The 16,143-nt window shown below is 35.1% G+C and overlaps 1 protein-coding gene across 1 annotated transcript; it reads left to right on the top strand.

The window, feature by feature from the left end:
* The first annotated feature begins 1,849 nt into the window (after window positions 1–1,849).
* LOC136823264 (L-2-hydroxyglutarate dehydrogenase, mitochondrial-like) lies at window positions 1,850–15,270 on the top strand. The gene is made up of 10 exons (XM_067079446.1): window positions 1,850–2,251; window positions 5,530–5,660; window positions 6,211–6,362; window positions 6,900–7,031; window positions 8,505–8,618; window positions 9,121–9,186; window positions 10,217–10,381; window positions 11,246–11,403; window positions 11,668–11,799; window positions 12,337–15,270. Exons 1-10 carry the CDS (start codon window positions 2,148–2,150, stop codon window positions 12,539–12,541), a joined length of 1,359 nt encoding a protein of 452 aa, XP_066935547.1. The 5' UTR covers window positions 1,850–2,147; the 3' UTR covers window positions 12,542–15,270.
* The last annotated feature ends 873 nt before the right edge of the window (window positions 15,271–16,143 follow it).

Genomic DNA, 16,143 nt, shown 5'->3' with positions numbered 1-16,143 from the left:
TGCGTTTACTCTTTCCTTCACAACAACTTTCGTTTTTGCTTATGTAGGTTTTAAAATCCACAAGTAATGAACCTCTTATAGCTTTATCTGAATAAATCTAGTTGAAAACCTTCTGTCAGGTTTTATTCCGTACGTTTTTTATCCACGTGGTGAACCGGTTTCCCCGATTTCCCGATAACTAAAAATTGGAATTTTCCCGTGGGCGCGATTGGGCGTACCGCCATCGCGAAATATTTTTCGTGAAAATTTACCGTATTCTAACGCTAATATAATCTAGATAGGAAACAAATATTAAATTTGATCTTTTTTTGCTCGTATTACTAAATTTCAAGATAAAAAGAACTATCTACGAATTATTTTCTTTAACGGGCGTTGAATCGACATTGACATATTTAATGATGTCATAATCAATGCCGTGCATATTTTGTCAGCGCCATACATATTTTGTCAACATCCTTTTCATTGGATAAATACCACTAAAATATACAAGATAAGTAAACATAAATTTATCGCCCGCGAGCACGGCTTAGCTAAGCGCACCTCTCTTATTCATTATCTAAGAATTGAAGCGGGCAATAGATTACCGCGCGGCTTATAGCGGACGAAGGTTTTTTTGAAGATATTTTCAGTTATAATCCAAGGTAGAACAAACTAAACATAGAAAGGGGGGATTTTTTAGTGCTTTATACGATGATCGCTATTTTTTTTTAATTCTATGTTTAGATTTTTCTACCCAGCCCCGTTGCTATGTACCCGCGCCCTGTTGCTAAGACCTTTGCTTGAAATCGAAAGCGAAACCAAGATTATTTAGCGCACACTGCCGTTTGCGTAATATCGATAAAGTGAAATGAGGTCCTGACTGCATCACATAAATTTTACAATTACGTCAGAGTAGACTACGCTCGCCACCGAAGAGGTTTATTTGGAAAGGGTAATTATAGGACCCTGCCGACGCACCGGACTTAACGAACACCGGACACGCGAAAGTCCGGTGTAAAATGAGAATTTTTTTTACCAACGGACAATTTCTACACCGGACTTAAGGAAGTCGGATGTCCGGTGTCGGAGAAGGATAATTTTTCCCACCGGACAATCAAAACACCGGACATGGCCAGTCTGGTGGGTCCGGTGTTTCTTAATTTTTTGTTTCATAAATGTCCGGCGTCCAAAATTCCCTGTAGGCAACACCGGACTGACACCGGACTTATTGCGTCAGGTGTAGCGAAAGGATACTTTTTGCCACCGGACAAATAAACCGGACAGTCCGGTGCGTCGGCAGGGTCCTGTAATTATATTTTATTGTTCGCTTCTTTTTTTAAAGATTTGCCGGGTTGGAAAAGTATGAATTTCTTTGTACATATTTTACCTACCCCAAATATTTAGGAGGCTGAGTTTTAAACGAATCGTCAAGTTGAAACGAACGATAAATGTATCAAGGTCTGTTTTATTTACCCCCTGGTGACTTAACAAAAGAGACTTAACTCGATACGATGTTACAATCCAATTATTGAAAGTTTGTGTCGGCCTTTTTATAATGAGCGAGACATACGTTCTCTGATTACGCAATTTTCATATTGACATTTTCGAGGCATTTTGATGTAACTGATAATAATTGAGTTTTGAAAAAATCTTGACTTGAGTATCGATTACATATCGATTCTATCGGTTAATCGATATCTAATCCATCGATTACTTATTGATTATTTATCGAATACTCAAGATTATCAATTATATCAATTAACTACGCCTCTGGGATATAGGAGTTTAAGTTTATTGTGTTTTTTAAGTTTATTCGACAAATCTTTAAAATTTTAACCGGAAAATTTACTCTCTTCAAAAATTTATCCCCTTAAAGTAAAAAGATGACAGATGATAAACATACATTATGATGGTTGGGTCAGCAAGGAATTCTTGTCATTTGTCATTGTTCCCCAACCACACCCATCTCGACTCAACAGAACAGGCACGTGCAGTTTTTTTTCCCATACTTCAACTTCGCTAAGATTTCGGACCATGAGGAAGCATCCCAAGAAATATATTCGGCATCCGACAGCCCGATTCGGAAAAAAAACGGGAAGTTGTAAGAGGGGGAATTTCCCATATCACATTTTCTTGGAAATTTAGCTTGAATTCTGGTCTGTGTCAGCATGAACATTAGTCTCTTCAATAAAACTTTGAACCAGCTGAAGGGCCTGAAGCAATCTTCCTTTGGAGTTGGAAGAAGCTTGAATGGAACTATTTCAATAACAAGGTAAGATTTAAAGTTCTTTTTGCTTTTGTATTTTTTTGTTTTATTTGTCCACTTCATTTTTTTCAAAATTGGTCAAAATTGTTGCATGCTGCCATCTTGTCTTTCTTTATGCCAGACATAATTAAACCGAACTAATCAAACTTTGTCGAACTTAATCGAACGACAAAAGTTCGATTAAATTCTTTAATTGAACTTTTCAAAAGTTGTTAAAATTGTGAACGTATAGCTATTCGATCGATTAAGTTTGATTCGACAAAACATTATTATATTAAGTTCGACAAAGTTCGACAACGAGAAATGTTCGACCAATTCGACAAAAAACTCTGTTCGATTGGTTCGATTAATTACGTCTGGTTTATGAAAAATCTATGATTCGACCAATTCGACAAAAAACTCCGTTGGATAAATAAAGTTCGACAACAAAAAAGGTTCGACAAATTCGACAAAAAACTCTGTTCGATTGGTTCGATTAATTACGTCTGGTTTATGCAAAATCTGATGATAAAAAAATATCTAATAAAGGGGTCAACAACTTTCAACATTAGTCAGTTATATAGTATGGCTCTTAATATTCAGAGAAAATGTATATTGGACTTAACTGTAAGACTGAAATGATAAAGAATTTTTAGCATATGATTTACTCAATTCCTTTTTCAAAAAACCATTTTAGTTTAGGTTTGAAACTGAATACTGTCAACTGCTATCAGCTCTAGCTTGGGACGATTGGTCGAAACATGGGACTGGTTGATATCTGCTCTGTAATTTCACTTACTGTTAAATCTCTTTGACAAGAAATTTGTTTCGATAACTCCACCAAGTTTATCAATCATACTTCTTCGTTCCTCTTTAGAGTGCACAGAACACTCACTCACATTTCGATTTAAAAGCCTACTCTGTGCGAAAGAGAAATCCTGCATTTTTTTAATACGTCGTTCATTAACTCAAATCAAATGAAAATGAAGGTACGGTGAAATGGTGGCCAAATTGTCGTCCCATGTTTTGTCAGATAGTCCCAAGTTAGAGCAGTTGACGGTACAGTATTTAATCATTAAAATGAAAGATTAAAATAAACATAGAAATTCTAACTTATTTACAACAATGTCATCAATATTTGAACCACTTGAACATCATTTTAGTTTTTGATTTCCATCATAATCAATTGTAAAAGCCATAAAAGGGGTTACACATGGAGGAGATGGAACGAGTCTCATGTTCGCAAAGCAAAAGGCAAAACCCGCCTATTGAAAATGTTCTAATTTACAATGGTTTCGATTGATAGCGATAGTCTAGAAAGCCGGTACTACTTTGAATTCTCTGCTCCGGTTATTTTTAGGCATAGAGGTGGAGGGCTATTCATATCTTAAAGAAGAGGGGTGGATTGCTCAACAAAAAGAATCTCGTATATTTTTCCAAAAGCCCAAATCCCCTAAAAAATCTAAAATCGCATATATAAACATAAATCTAAAAATTACAACAAAACATTACCAAAACTCAAAATATTGTGAATTTTGGGTTGATGACGTTGTCATTCAGGTCCTAAATCCTTTCGGATCCAAAAGGGTAATAAACTTTTTACTTTATAATGAAATCAATTTCTCATTGCTCTAAAAAGTCTCTATCAATGATTACTAATCCAATGATCGGTCAATCATTGTTTAAATCCTTCTCAAATTCAAGATAATGTGGATTTTTCAAGTTTTGATGACGTCATCAGGCCAAAATTTATGCCAATTCTCAAAGCTGTCCAAAGGTCTCGTAGCCCCTACCATTTTATTCTCAATAAATTTTCCAGTTCAAAGAGGGGTTAACCTTCTCCAAACTCCTTTTTCAAGCGAGATATCACATTTTATCTGCTTGATGACGTCATCAACTAAAAATGCCAAAGAATTTAGCGGAATTAGAAAGTCCTATTCAAGCCTCATGAATCCTCCCATCTTAATCCCCATAAAATTCCTGATCTAATGAGAGGTCAACGACCTCCCAACTCCTCTTCAAACTTGAGATATCGCATTTTGAAGTTTTTCCGAACCCGTGACATCATTGGGTCCCTTTACCCCTGATGTTGTCAAGGGTCAATTCCTGAATTTTGGAATTTTTGCAATTGTTGGGTGGCTGTTTTGATCTTTTAATATGATGAGAGACCAAAGGTATTAACATGACTTGACTGAATATATTTACATTGTAAGACATTTGTCCTGAATAAATCCTAATACATAAGCAAGGATCCTCATGCTAATATATCAATATCAAAGTACCTTCATCTTGTCTTGTCGATGGTCAGGCTTCAACTCCTCCTTGCTGGAGAGAACAGGCTCTTATAAAACCACATGACAGGGAGGAGAGCTCACTAAGGCCCATTCTTCCAGCAAGGACACAAAGGAGGAGTGCACTGGGGACAATGGAGATCAAGACTCTTCAACATGCAAACATGAGATCTCCATTGTAGAGGGTAACATAATATCATAATATAAAGTATATAATACATGTAACAAGCATATTATGTACATATAACATCTTCATATTACATAAATAACATTAAATCATAATATATATACAAAGGGAACAATCTTGATCAGTTTTTAATTTTGTGAAAGATTGACACTACAGCGACTTCTTTTTAAAACGCTAATTTTTCTTTTCCCTTCATCTTCCTCGAATTGAAACAAAAGGGCTAGACAAGGGAATAGCGGCTAGAGAAAAAAAAAAGAAAGAAAAATTGAATTTCATCTTTGGGACCTGCATATTGTAAATTGTTTGACTCGCTCCTTGGTAATTACAAGTATTTTTCTCATATAATTCCTACAATTCTCTACTAAAGCTAGGCATTGTCTTGTCTTTTCTTTCATATTTTAAATCTACACCTACTTTTGTGATTTCAACCCTCAACCAGCGTCTCAACAACATCTGCGCTAATGTTTTTAACTTATTTTTTTATTTCATCCTTTTATCCTTTATGTTTAAAATCACGAAAATGTACTAATGTATTATGTGATGATTCAATAGAACTAGATCAACCAAAATTAATCAAGCAACCTCTAATCAAACTGTAATCAAATTGAAGAGGGAAGTAAAGTTCTATAGGTGTTGGACTTGGTTAAGTAAATTAACAACTATCGTTCAATTCTATTTGATGAAGGGTTTGTTTGACATCCCTTGGTATTTAGATCCATCCATCCACTAAGTAAGATAACGAGTTTTGTGGATTTGCCGCATTTTCTGAATCCACAGGAAACCATTCTATACTGCCAAATTTATGACATAGCTTTTTGATTTATTAGGTCTTTCCATGAAACAAATTATGATATTGCAATAGTTGGGGGAGGAATCGTTGGCTTGGCAACTGCTCAAGAATTACAACAACGTAATCAAAACCTAAAATGCATTGTTTTAGAAAAAGAGGATCAGTTAGGTATGAAAATTTGTAATCATTATATTTTAATCTAAAAATTATTCCGATTATATTGCTACTTATAACAGTTAAGTATCTTGCTATTGCTTCCCTTCACAATTTTTATGGCCCAAGCAGATCCCAGGACATTGCCTACATTATTACACGAAGTTAAGATGCCAAGACTTTGAAGGTCTTAAAATTTACACAAGTTATTAATATGTATGATTTGTTTGTTTTTTTTGTTTTTTTTTATGCTACATCTGTTTGAAATAAAAGGGGAGCTTTATTAGAATGAATGAATTTGTCCATTTGTGATAATTACATAGATGCTGTGTGTATAAGGTAGCCTGATAATACTGTATTTATTGCAAAATCTCTAGACTGGAATCGTTTATAATGATATGGGTGTTATATAATAATACGATAATTGTTACGGGATAATATCAGTGTTTGTATAAACTAAAATTTGTCAACTCTTGCTCATTTTCTACTATCTTTCTGAATTAGTTCGTTGCCTACCATACTAAATTACATTATCCCTAGTATGATTTTTTTTGAATGTTTACAGCTTATCACCAGACTGGTCACAACAGTGGTGTCATTCATGCAGGAATTTATTACGAGCCTGGTTCGTTGAAAGCTCTGTTATGTTGGAAGGGCTTAAAAATGATGTATAATTACTGTGATGAGCATAACATACCATGTAAAAGGGTTGGAAAGGTAGTATAGAAAGAATTGTAATTATTCTTACACAGCAACTCTTGGTCCCTAAAAATTCTCAAAAATTCTCAAGTTTTTAAACATCTTGTGGTAATGGTATCTTAGTTCGGGTTTGATGCAATGCCCTGAGTTTAACGGGGTTGGAGAGCCAAGTAATAAGACATTGTAGGATAGGATAGTGTATATTTTCCAATACACACCACTTTCCATCAACCCTTAGACTTGATTTGCCGTCAGCCGAACGACTCTTCTCACAACTTACCGACCTAAAAACTTTTATTGCTATTTCGACGAAGAGATTTTTCTTCAAAAATTACAAAATGTAGACAAAAATTCTATGAGACACCAAAATAAAAAGAATTTCCTACCGACCGAACCACCTATAATCTAGGGCTGGTTGACGTCAATCCAAGAATTCCTAATTTCCAATCCAAGTACAGCTTTTTTTATACTTTGTACTTTATACTCTTTGTGTAGGTAAAATCATTGTCGTGTCCTGTCATTGATGGAAATTGATTTTCTTTTTCTAATTTTTAGTTGATAGTTGCGTTAGATGACAGTCAAGTAGCCAGCTTACAAAGATTGTACGATCGTGGTCGGTCAAATGGTGTCGAAGGTTTGACGTTAGTCACCAAAGATGAAATCAAACAAATAGAACCCTATTGTGAGGTAAGACATTTTGCTGTTATTTATAATCAAAACTTTAGGACCTACAAAATTTTCAGCTCTTAAAGGAATTATACGGTGTTATATACACCCGACTCGTCTGAATCTGATGTCAGCAAAATTTTAATAAAAGAGTCCTTTCAAATTTGTAAATAAAAGGAAGAAAAAAATCTTGCTCCACATTTTTCTTTATTCATTACAAAAGATTCTATTTATTTCAATCTGCTGAATCAACATACATTATAACTATGTAAAAGGTCATGGCTTTAAGGGAAAATCTATCTGGCTTTTGAAATTAAAAAAGGTTAAAAGAATTGTGGAAAAATGAAATTTGCAGGGTTGAAAAAAAATATGTACTGTTAGGTTCCAAATAAACGGGGAGGTTCGAATAAACGGGGGGGGGGGGGGTTCGAAAATTTTCTAGATTTTAATAAACGGGGGGGACCTAATTGCCGGGGGGGTTGGAAATTGTACTTCTGAAACCCAAAAATAAGGTAAAAATAGGCTAAAATCAGGCTATTTAGAGCAAAACAAGGGGCCTTCTCTTTGAAAATATTCTTAGAGATTAATAAACGGGGGGGGGTCCTAATAAGGTCCGGGGAGGTCGGAAAATTTTCGAAAAATTAACAAGCGGGGGGGCCCGTTTATTTGGAATCTAAGAGTACATTACATCATATAAGTTCATTTGCAGAAAAATCATTTATGTTATTTTCTTTAAAAAAAGATAAGAAGAAAGAAGAAGAAGAAAAGAATAGCTTCTCTGTAATCTCATAACAGATCATCCATTCTGCGCGCACTGTGCGAATCTGTCTCTTTTGGAGCCATGGCCTTTAGAATGCATACATCATCTATTCTGCGCACTCTACACTCTGCTCTAAAGTAACATGGCAAATATGTGTGAATGTGTCTCTTTCGGTGCCATGGTGCCAGTGCGGAGAAAATCTGCTCGAAGATTAGACTCTCCCTTGATATTTATAAACGGTTGTAATATCCGTGATAGAAAATAATGTACAATATGTGTACTATATTAGCTCAAATTTGGTGATAAAACTCATAAACTGACATTTCTACATCAAATAACTTCTGAACTTGAACTTTATAAAGACAACCGTCAAAATGTCGTACACTACTGTGTATTTTATGTTCATATAACTTCTGTTTATAGTAATAATACTCGCTTCAAAGTCTTCGTTATAGTTTTTCGAGAGCCTTCAGATTTTATGATTGGCTTTGGCCTAAATTTAGTTTGAAATTTCTATAAAAATTGAACCCTTGAGCTGTTGCCTAGATTTCAACCGAATGTGTCCACCAAATTAGGCCTACTTTTATTTTTCTTAAGAGCCCTCCTTTTATCAATCCACAGCGTATTAGACATGCCTGTTCTAAATTTGCACGATTTGTATGAAGCTTGTTACCAGTTAGGCCTACTGAAAGCATATGTTTTTTTTTTACATTTTACTTATATTTTAATTTTAGGGCGTGGCAGGCATTTTTTCACCAAACACAGGAATCGTTGATTATGCACGGGTGGCAAGACATTATGCAAAACGATTCCAATCAATGGGTGGAATGGTTGCCAGTAATTATGAGGTAAGCATCCATCTTTATAAATATTTACTATTATTTGGCAAAGTCTTTTTTTACGAGACTTTGTTAAAAGCCCCACGATCTATTGATCGCTACATCAAGACTATAGGGTTTTGTACAGGCGCTTACAAAACTCACTCATTGGCGGTTTTGAGGCCTTCAAAAAGAAGGTTACGAAGTCATCAAATAGAATACTTGTACAGTGGATTCTCGCCAATTCGAGCTTCTCTCATCCAGATCGTTCTATAATTCGAAATAATTCTCAGTCCCCGACAAGGGAAAGCCATCGTAAAATGCTCTCTTTATTACGAATCTTTCTATAATTCGAACAAAATAGACTTCCCGTTCCACGTTGAATTAGCATGAATTAACTGTACTTTAGAATTTTGCTGGACAATTCCTTTTTACTACTTTGTAAGCAAGTTTTGAGCTATACGTTCTCAACTAAAAAAGCGTCTAAAAGTAGTTAAATGTGCATCGAATCAACGTTGTGTTTTACTTTTAGGTTCAAGATATCAAATATCGAACAGACATCAAATCTGTTGGTGTTGAAATCACTGGTAAATCACAGGTATCATGCACCTTATTGTAGATAATTTTCGATAATTTTTTCACCTAATTTCTTTCGTCTTCCTAAGGGAAATTTCGGGTTATAATTTTGTCACGCATAAAGGGGCCAAATTTCGCGAAAATCGCGAAAATTAATTCACTTAAGGGTATAGAAATCTTTATAAAGGCTATTTACCAGTGGTTTTCTTTTTGTTAGTTATTGACCATATTGTTAATGCACACAAAGCTAGTTTTGCTTAAGCTATGAAAGGTATCATTAAAATTAGAGATAATTATCAGCTCACGGGAATTACATTCATTCGTAGGGTACAGGATCCTTTGAGCTGTGATTCTATTTCTCTTCTACTGTAGAAGTACTTACTGTTTTCTAATAACGAATTTATGAAGAGATGTTTGTCTGCAACGGAGATTGTTGGCTTCTAATTTGTTTTTTTGATTTTTCGGGTCCAAACTGCGGGTTTTGCCAAATCGCTTCAGCCACTTCTCTCTCCTCAAAAGTGCAAATATATAAACTTGCAAATATCGATGAACTGACCAACTTACGTTACGTAATTTGTGACTAATGTCGACATCCCTTTTCTAATTTCAATACCCTTCTTTAGGGGTAGGAATAATAGGAAGGTCGGAATTGCTGATTGAAACTAATTTTCTTTGCTTATGATCGCTATCAGAGAGGAAATATTATTTTGCCCATCAGTGATTCCGATCTTCCTATTATTCCTATATCTAAGAAAGAATGTCGAAATTAGAAGAGATATGTCGACATTAGACCAACTTACGGTACAATACACCTTTTCGACCGTAGCTTCTAATTGCCGCGCGGGCATTTTTTACCACCCTAAACTCGATCCAATCCTTTTTTTACACTTCTTTCTATTGTCTTTCGGTGCGAAAAAAAGACTGGGACGGTTTTAGGGTGGTAAAAAATGCCCGCGCGGTAATTGGCGGCTACAGTCGAAAAGGTGTATAGTAACGCACACTTAGTATCGCAAAATACCATTTTTAATTATTTTTACTTTCATATCAATCAGCCACCAATCAAATCACGGTACGTGATCACGTGTGGTGGTCTACAATCTGATCGTATTGCTAAAATGACTGGATGCTCGTCCGATCCGAAAATTGTTCCCTTCCGTGGTGATTACTTGGTCTTGAAACCAGAAAAATCTCATATGGTCACTACCAATATTTACCCGGTAGGATTTTTTTATACATATAATACAGAAGACTCCCATAACTCGAACCTCTATAACTTGAATGCCTCCTTAACTCGAATAGATTTGCTGGTCCCTTCAGTTAACAATGGCTTATGAACCGATCTCCATAACTCGAAATTTCCAAAATTTATACAAATTTCTTTCCACCCTGCGTATTCAATTGATGGAGACTCCACTTTACAGACAGGTAGAAGAACGGACACGTTAGGGTGGAGGGTGATTCACTCAATGTGAAAACGTTGGATGATGGACACAAAAAATTACTGTTTTTAAATCGGTCTCATGCAATGTAAAAAGATTGTCTGCAAATGAACTCATATGATGCAATGTACACCTTTTTTTTCGACCTTGCAGATTTAATTTTTAGCCTCTTTTACTTTCAAAAGCCTGAAAGATTTTCCCTTAAGAGCTGCAAATATGATAAGTCTGAGGGGAACCTTGTTAGAGCTTAGTTCTGTAATTTTGAACTCAAATTGAATGGTTTGAGATGGAAGTGGCGTGCGAGAACAGCTATCGATTCTTGTATAACCTTTATATATCCATTCTTTCGTATAATCGTATCGTAAGACGATAAGCTATTTTAGAAAATATTTGTACCTCCTATGGTTTTGAGAAGGTGTTCTTTATTTGACCCCCTGGATTTTTTTTTAATGTTTCAGGACCCCCTTGGATATTTTTTCTCATTTTTGGACCACCCGGGATTTTTGACCATCCTGGTTTTTTGAACCCGAAAAAAAGCAGACCCCACTGGATTTTTTATTTTCCGGACCACCCTGGACGTCACGCCTCCTCAACATAGGGGATGCAATCTTTATATACACATTCCATCCATTCTTTTTGTAGGTACCAGATCAAAAGTTTAGTTTTCTTGGCGTTCATTTCACACCAAGGATGGATGGGAGCATTTGGCTCGGTCCCAACTCTATTCTTGCGTTCAAGAGGGAAGGTTATGGATTAACTGACTTCAATACGAAAGATTTTCTCGAATCGATTGCTTACAGGTGACCTCTTAATTATTGCTTCAATGGGCCTATTTGCGCCTGCCCTAATTTAGCGCCGGCACTTATTACACCAAAGCTCTTTTTCCATTTTTAGCCTGGCCCTAATTTGATTCCACCAGCGGTGAATAAAATAACGTCAATAAGGGCTGGCGTAAAAATAGCTGATTCCTGTTCTTTTCCTGAGCGTTCATTATCACTTTGTTTAAAATCAATTAATGGTGGCCCATACATGATAGTTATAGATTTTTTATTTTATCTATATAGTGGTTTTCGAAATCTACTTAAAACGAATTGGAAATTTGCAGCACGCGAACTATACAATGGTTTTGTGATCAGTAAAACAGTCGAAAGTGCCAAGAAATTCATTCCATCGTTAACTGTTGATGACTTTGTTAGGTATGTAATATGTGTGCTTTATGTGATAACTACAATCCCCCAATTTATATCCGAGACACTTCACATGGTCCCCCTTTCCCCCACTGTCAGCGTTGAGTTCTCGGTCATTTCCGGACTCAACACTGATAGTGGGGTCCGGGGGACGGATTTTTATCTTGCAAAAATGTTTAGAATTCGTCTCAATATATTTTTTGGAGGATTGTAGGTTTACATCGATTTGAAAATAATGCTTAGCTCGTAAAATTATTCATGTGTTATAAAACGAATCATCAAAACAAAATCTCTATGTATGCTAACAGCTACATATATGTATAGAATGGCTTTAATGAAAGATACACTTTTGGGAAATACCATTAGGAGTGAGATAATACAACTATAGATTTATTTCTGAAGAAAAATATAACTAATATCGGCTAACTTTTTTATAAATCTGCTTCTTGCAAGTTATTAACTTTGTTGCACTGAAATATTCTATAGAATGCATGGATATGTCGTCTTAGGACTTGGATGTTACAATTTATTATTTCAAATCTTTAGGGGACCTTCTGGTGTTCGTGCACAAGCTCTTCACACGAACGGTAGTCTTGAAAACGATTTCATATTCGATACGGGAAGAGGTGCCATCGGAAATCATTGTTTACACGTCCGGAACGCCCCTTCACCGGCGGCCACGTCATCTTTAGCTATTGCGGAAATGATAGTTGATAAAGTGGAAGAGAATTGGAGCGATCTGAAAAAATAGGGTATTTTTCTCGTGTAGTATGAACAACATTTTCAGGGTTTAACCTTGAAGAAAGGTTGAGCGATCCGAGCAGACTTGAGAAAATAAAGCACTGTTTATTTCTATTAGACAGTATTATAGCTTAAAAACAAGCATTTGTGTTGTTAGTTTACTTGTTTTCAAGCTATAATAAGTAATAGTTATCGGACAGTTGCGAGTACAATATGAGAAATAGTTTATTACGAGTAAAATATACGGACAATCCGGAACGAGTGAAGTATTTCTCATATTGTACGAGCAAATATCTGATAACTGGTTTATCGGTGACCCCAAAAATGCACTTTTTGTGTTGGAGAAAAGCGCAAGGCACTTTTGTAGCAATGTGACGTTAGATTGCTTCTACCGCTACAATGCAACAACAATTTTTCGTCAATTTATATTTTGTACATGGAAAATACAAGATATATTATTTTTTAACCAATCAGATCCCTGTATCTTCCTATCAGAGGTGACTACCCGTTACTTATAAACATAGCTAAAACACCCGCTGTTCACAGACCCGGTAGGATTTTTTCAGCTAATGGGGATAAAAATAACGGACTGGAACTCGATGGGGATTGATATTCCCATATTTTTAATGGCTGGGGATTTCAATTCTTTTGTTTTTTTTAAGTCAGAAAGTTCAGTGGGGATGGGAAAAATAGCATATTATTTTTCAGCGAGGATTAGTTTGTTTGATTATTTTCAGTGGGGACAAAATTTGGAGGATAATTTTCCACTGGAGACGATATTTTGGTAATTTTTTTCAGTGGGAAGGGGTCCCAGCGGGTCTGTGAGAAGGGGTTGTATAAATCTTTATGAGCCTATATGTGATTATGCAATTTGGTAAATTGTTCATTATGTATAGTTTGAAGGACTGAATATTGACCGTCCGCTACTCCTCATGTAAATTAAATGGATATTCAAGTTAAAGCTCTTGAATGGTTTCGATCATTTCTTTTTGAAAGATCACAGTTTGTTTCAGTCTCTGGTAAAAACTCTTCTTCTAAACACATGCAACATGGTGTCCCCCAAGGTTCTGTTTTAGGCCCTCTACTCTTTCTCCTTTATGTTAATGATCTTCATATTGCTCTTCGCTATTCTCTTGTCAGTTTGTTTGCTGATGATACTATGCTCTTTTTTGCGAATGAATCTTTGAAACCGATCGCCAAACAAGCTAATATTGATCTGAAGCTTCTTATGAATTGGCTCAAAGCTAATAAAATCTCTATAAACGCTAGTAAAACCGAGCTCTTATTAGTTCGTCCAATACGTAAGAAGATCGATTACGACTTGAAAATTAAAATCAACGGGCATCGGCTCAGACCAAGCAAAGTTGTAAAATACCTTGGTGTGTATATTGATGAACATCTGAACTGGAAACACCACATCGATTTTGTCTGCAATAAACTAAAGAGAGCTAATGGAGCTCTGAGTAAACTTCGGCATTATGTCGACAAGAAAACATTGACTTCATTGTATTTTTCTCTTTTTCAATGTCACATATCTTATGCAGCGCAAATCTGGGGGCAACGCCAAACCATCCACGCCCGCCGAATTCTTATTCTTCAAAAACAAGCTCTCAGAATCATGTCTTTTTCTGACTTCCGTGCTCATTCTTTTCCTCTCTTTTTGCAGTTTAAACTTCTTTCATTTTTTGATTTTGTTAAATACCTTAACATTCTCTTTATTTTTAAACTTTTGAATCGAAAATTACCTCTTCCTCTCATAGAAACTCTTGAGTACAAACGTTTAAATGCCGATACAGACCGTCATGAAGTAATCCGTTGTAAGTCTGGACTTTTAAAAATACCTGAAGTAAAAACAGTGACTTATGGTAACTATTCAATTTTATACCAATCCATCTTGGTTTGGAATGAAATTCAAGATTTCGTTACTTTCGATGATTCATCTACACTAGCATTGGATCGTCTTAAAGATTTAAGTAAATTATATTTCCTTTCCTCGTACACTTGATTTGTTTTTTTTTTTTTTTTTTTTTTTTTTCCAATTTTTCGAAAATCATTTTATAAAAAAATTTATTTCACTTTGTTACTAGTAAGACCTTAGTAACTTTATTTTTCTTAGCTTTTCTTGTAATTATATCGTGCGGCCACCTCCTTAGTTTAGCTTTATGTCTATGAGTGTGGTCGCTAGTCTCGCTTTTTAGGACAAATAAATTACTTACCTGCTTACTTACTTACTTAAAGGGTACCAAAGAGCGCCGCACCTAAAATTTCAAAAATTCTTAATGCTTACTTCCTTTCTCGTTAGTAGCAGACCTTATTGAAACCTCCAGCGGTTTACGTGATGGCGTGATTCGGACTTTTTTCTTGCATGATTAGAGATTTTTTTGGCGTGATGGCGTGATGCGTGATAGGGCAAAAATTTGAGGCGTGATGCGTGATTTAGCCTATGTTTCGCTATTTTTTGCGTGATGACAAATTTTAGCGATTTTCGTGATGCGTGATGGAGAATTTTTTTTTGCGTGATGGCGTGATTAGGGGTGCCGCTGGGGGGGGCCTCGTTAAAATTAGAAAAGAATTTGTGCGTTAGTTTTTAATACATGATTATATTTATTGATTTTTTGAGATGAAATATATATTTTGAAAACGCAACAATGCAAAAATTAAAATTTACATGAAAAAAATTACTATAGATTTTTTTTTACTTAGATTGATAAGCTAAATATAGATTTTTGATAAATTATAGCCGTTATAAATTGTTTTAATTTTTGATCGAAGGAAAGGGGTGTGAATATTGAAAATGTAAAACGATACATTCTATATACTTTTGCTAACCCATGTCTAAGAACCATTGGGGAAAATAATTAATGTCTATGAGAAAATATTAAAAAATTTCAATATATTCCCAAACATTTCTCTAACTCTCTCGAAAAGGTAATTTCTCTTTTGTAAAACTGATCCATTTTCACCGAAAACCGAATACACAGCCAAACCTATAAAAACAGATAAATTAGTCAACTATATATTTTTCTTATTCTTCTTTTTCATTTTTTCTAGGAATGATATTTTCAAAACAAAAACCTGAGTGGTAGAAACAAATATATTCATTTAAATGAAACACGAAAAGTTGATGGGAGGGCTTTTTAAATTGGATAATCAAAATAATGTAGCAAAATATGATCAAATCTTATATTATTCCTGGATAGTTTTTTTTTAACAATATGACAAGAGACATTTCTAGTTTTCGGAGAAGATTGAAAATGCCAGTACCTATGATGAGGAGGAGTTTGTATTTTTAAACTGACAGTATTGTACGTTTCTTTTCTTAGGCACATAGTTGTTGTTTTTCTATTAGTTCAATGACAAAAGATGTATTGTAATGGGTATTTTAATTGGTTTATTGAAGCGGCGAAATTATCACATGGTGACGAGATTTTTTATCGGTGATTTTTTACCGGTGATTTTTTTTTGCCAGCGTATATTTTTCCAATTGATTTTTGGTTACTTTGAACATTTTTTAGTTTAAATTTTTGATACTTTAGCGCTAAATGTTTAAGCTAATGTGCTACTTACGACAAAGTACAAAGGATTGCCAAAGAAACTAAAGGTGGTATGCAA

The sequence above is a fragment of the Clytia hemisphaerica genome, unplaced genomic scaffold (assembly GCF_902728285.1).
Source record: "Clytia hemisphaerica strain Z4C2 unplaced genomic scaffold, Clytia hemisphaerica genome assembly, whole genome shotgun sequence".
Classification (NCBI taxonomy): Eukaryota; Metazoa; Cnidaria; class Hydrozoa; order Leptothecata; family Clytiidae; genus Clytia; species Clytia hemisphaerica.
This window is presented reverse-complemented; position numbering and strand designations above follow the sequence as displayed.

Bases quoted from the DNA above. Each gene is read 5' to 3' on its own strand.
- LOC136823264 (XM_067079446.1), top strand. From the start codon at position 2,148: ATGAACATTAGTCTCTTCAATAAAACTTTGAACCAGCTGAAGGGCCTG. The intron at 6,363-6,899 runs GTAGTATAGAAA...TCTAATTTTTAG, and splicing joins CATGTAAAAGGGTTGGAAAG to TTGATAGTTGCGTTAGATGA. The intron at 7,032-8,504 runs GTAAGACATTTT...TTTTAATTTTAG, and splicing joins AAATAGAACCCTATTGTGAG to GGCGTGGCAGGCATTTTTTC.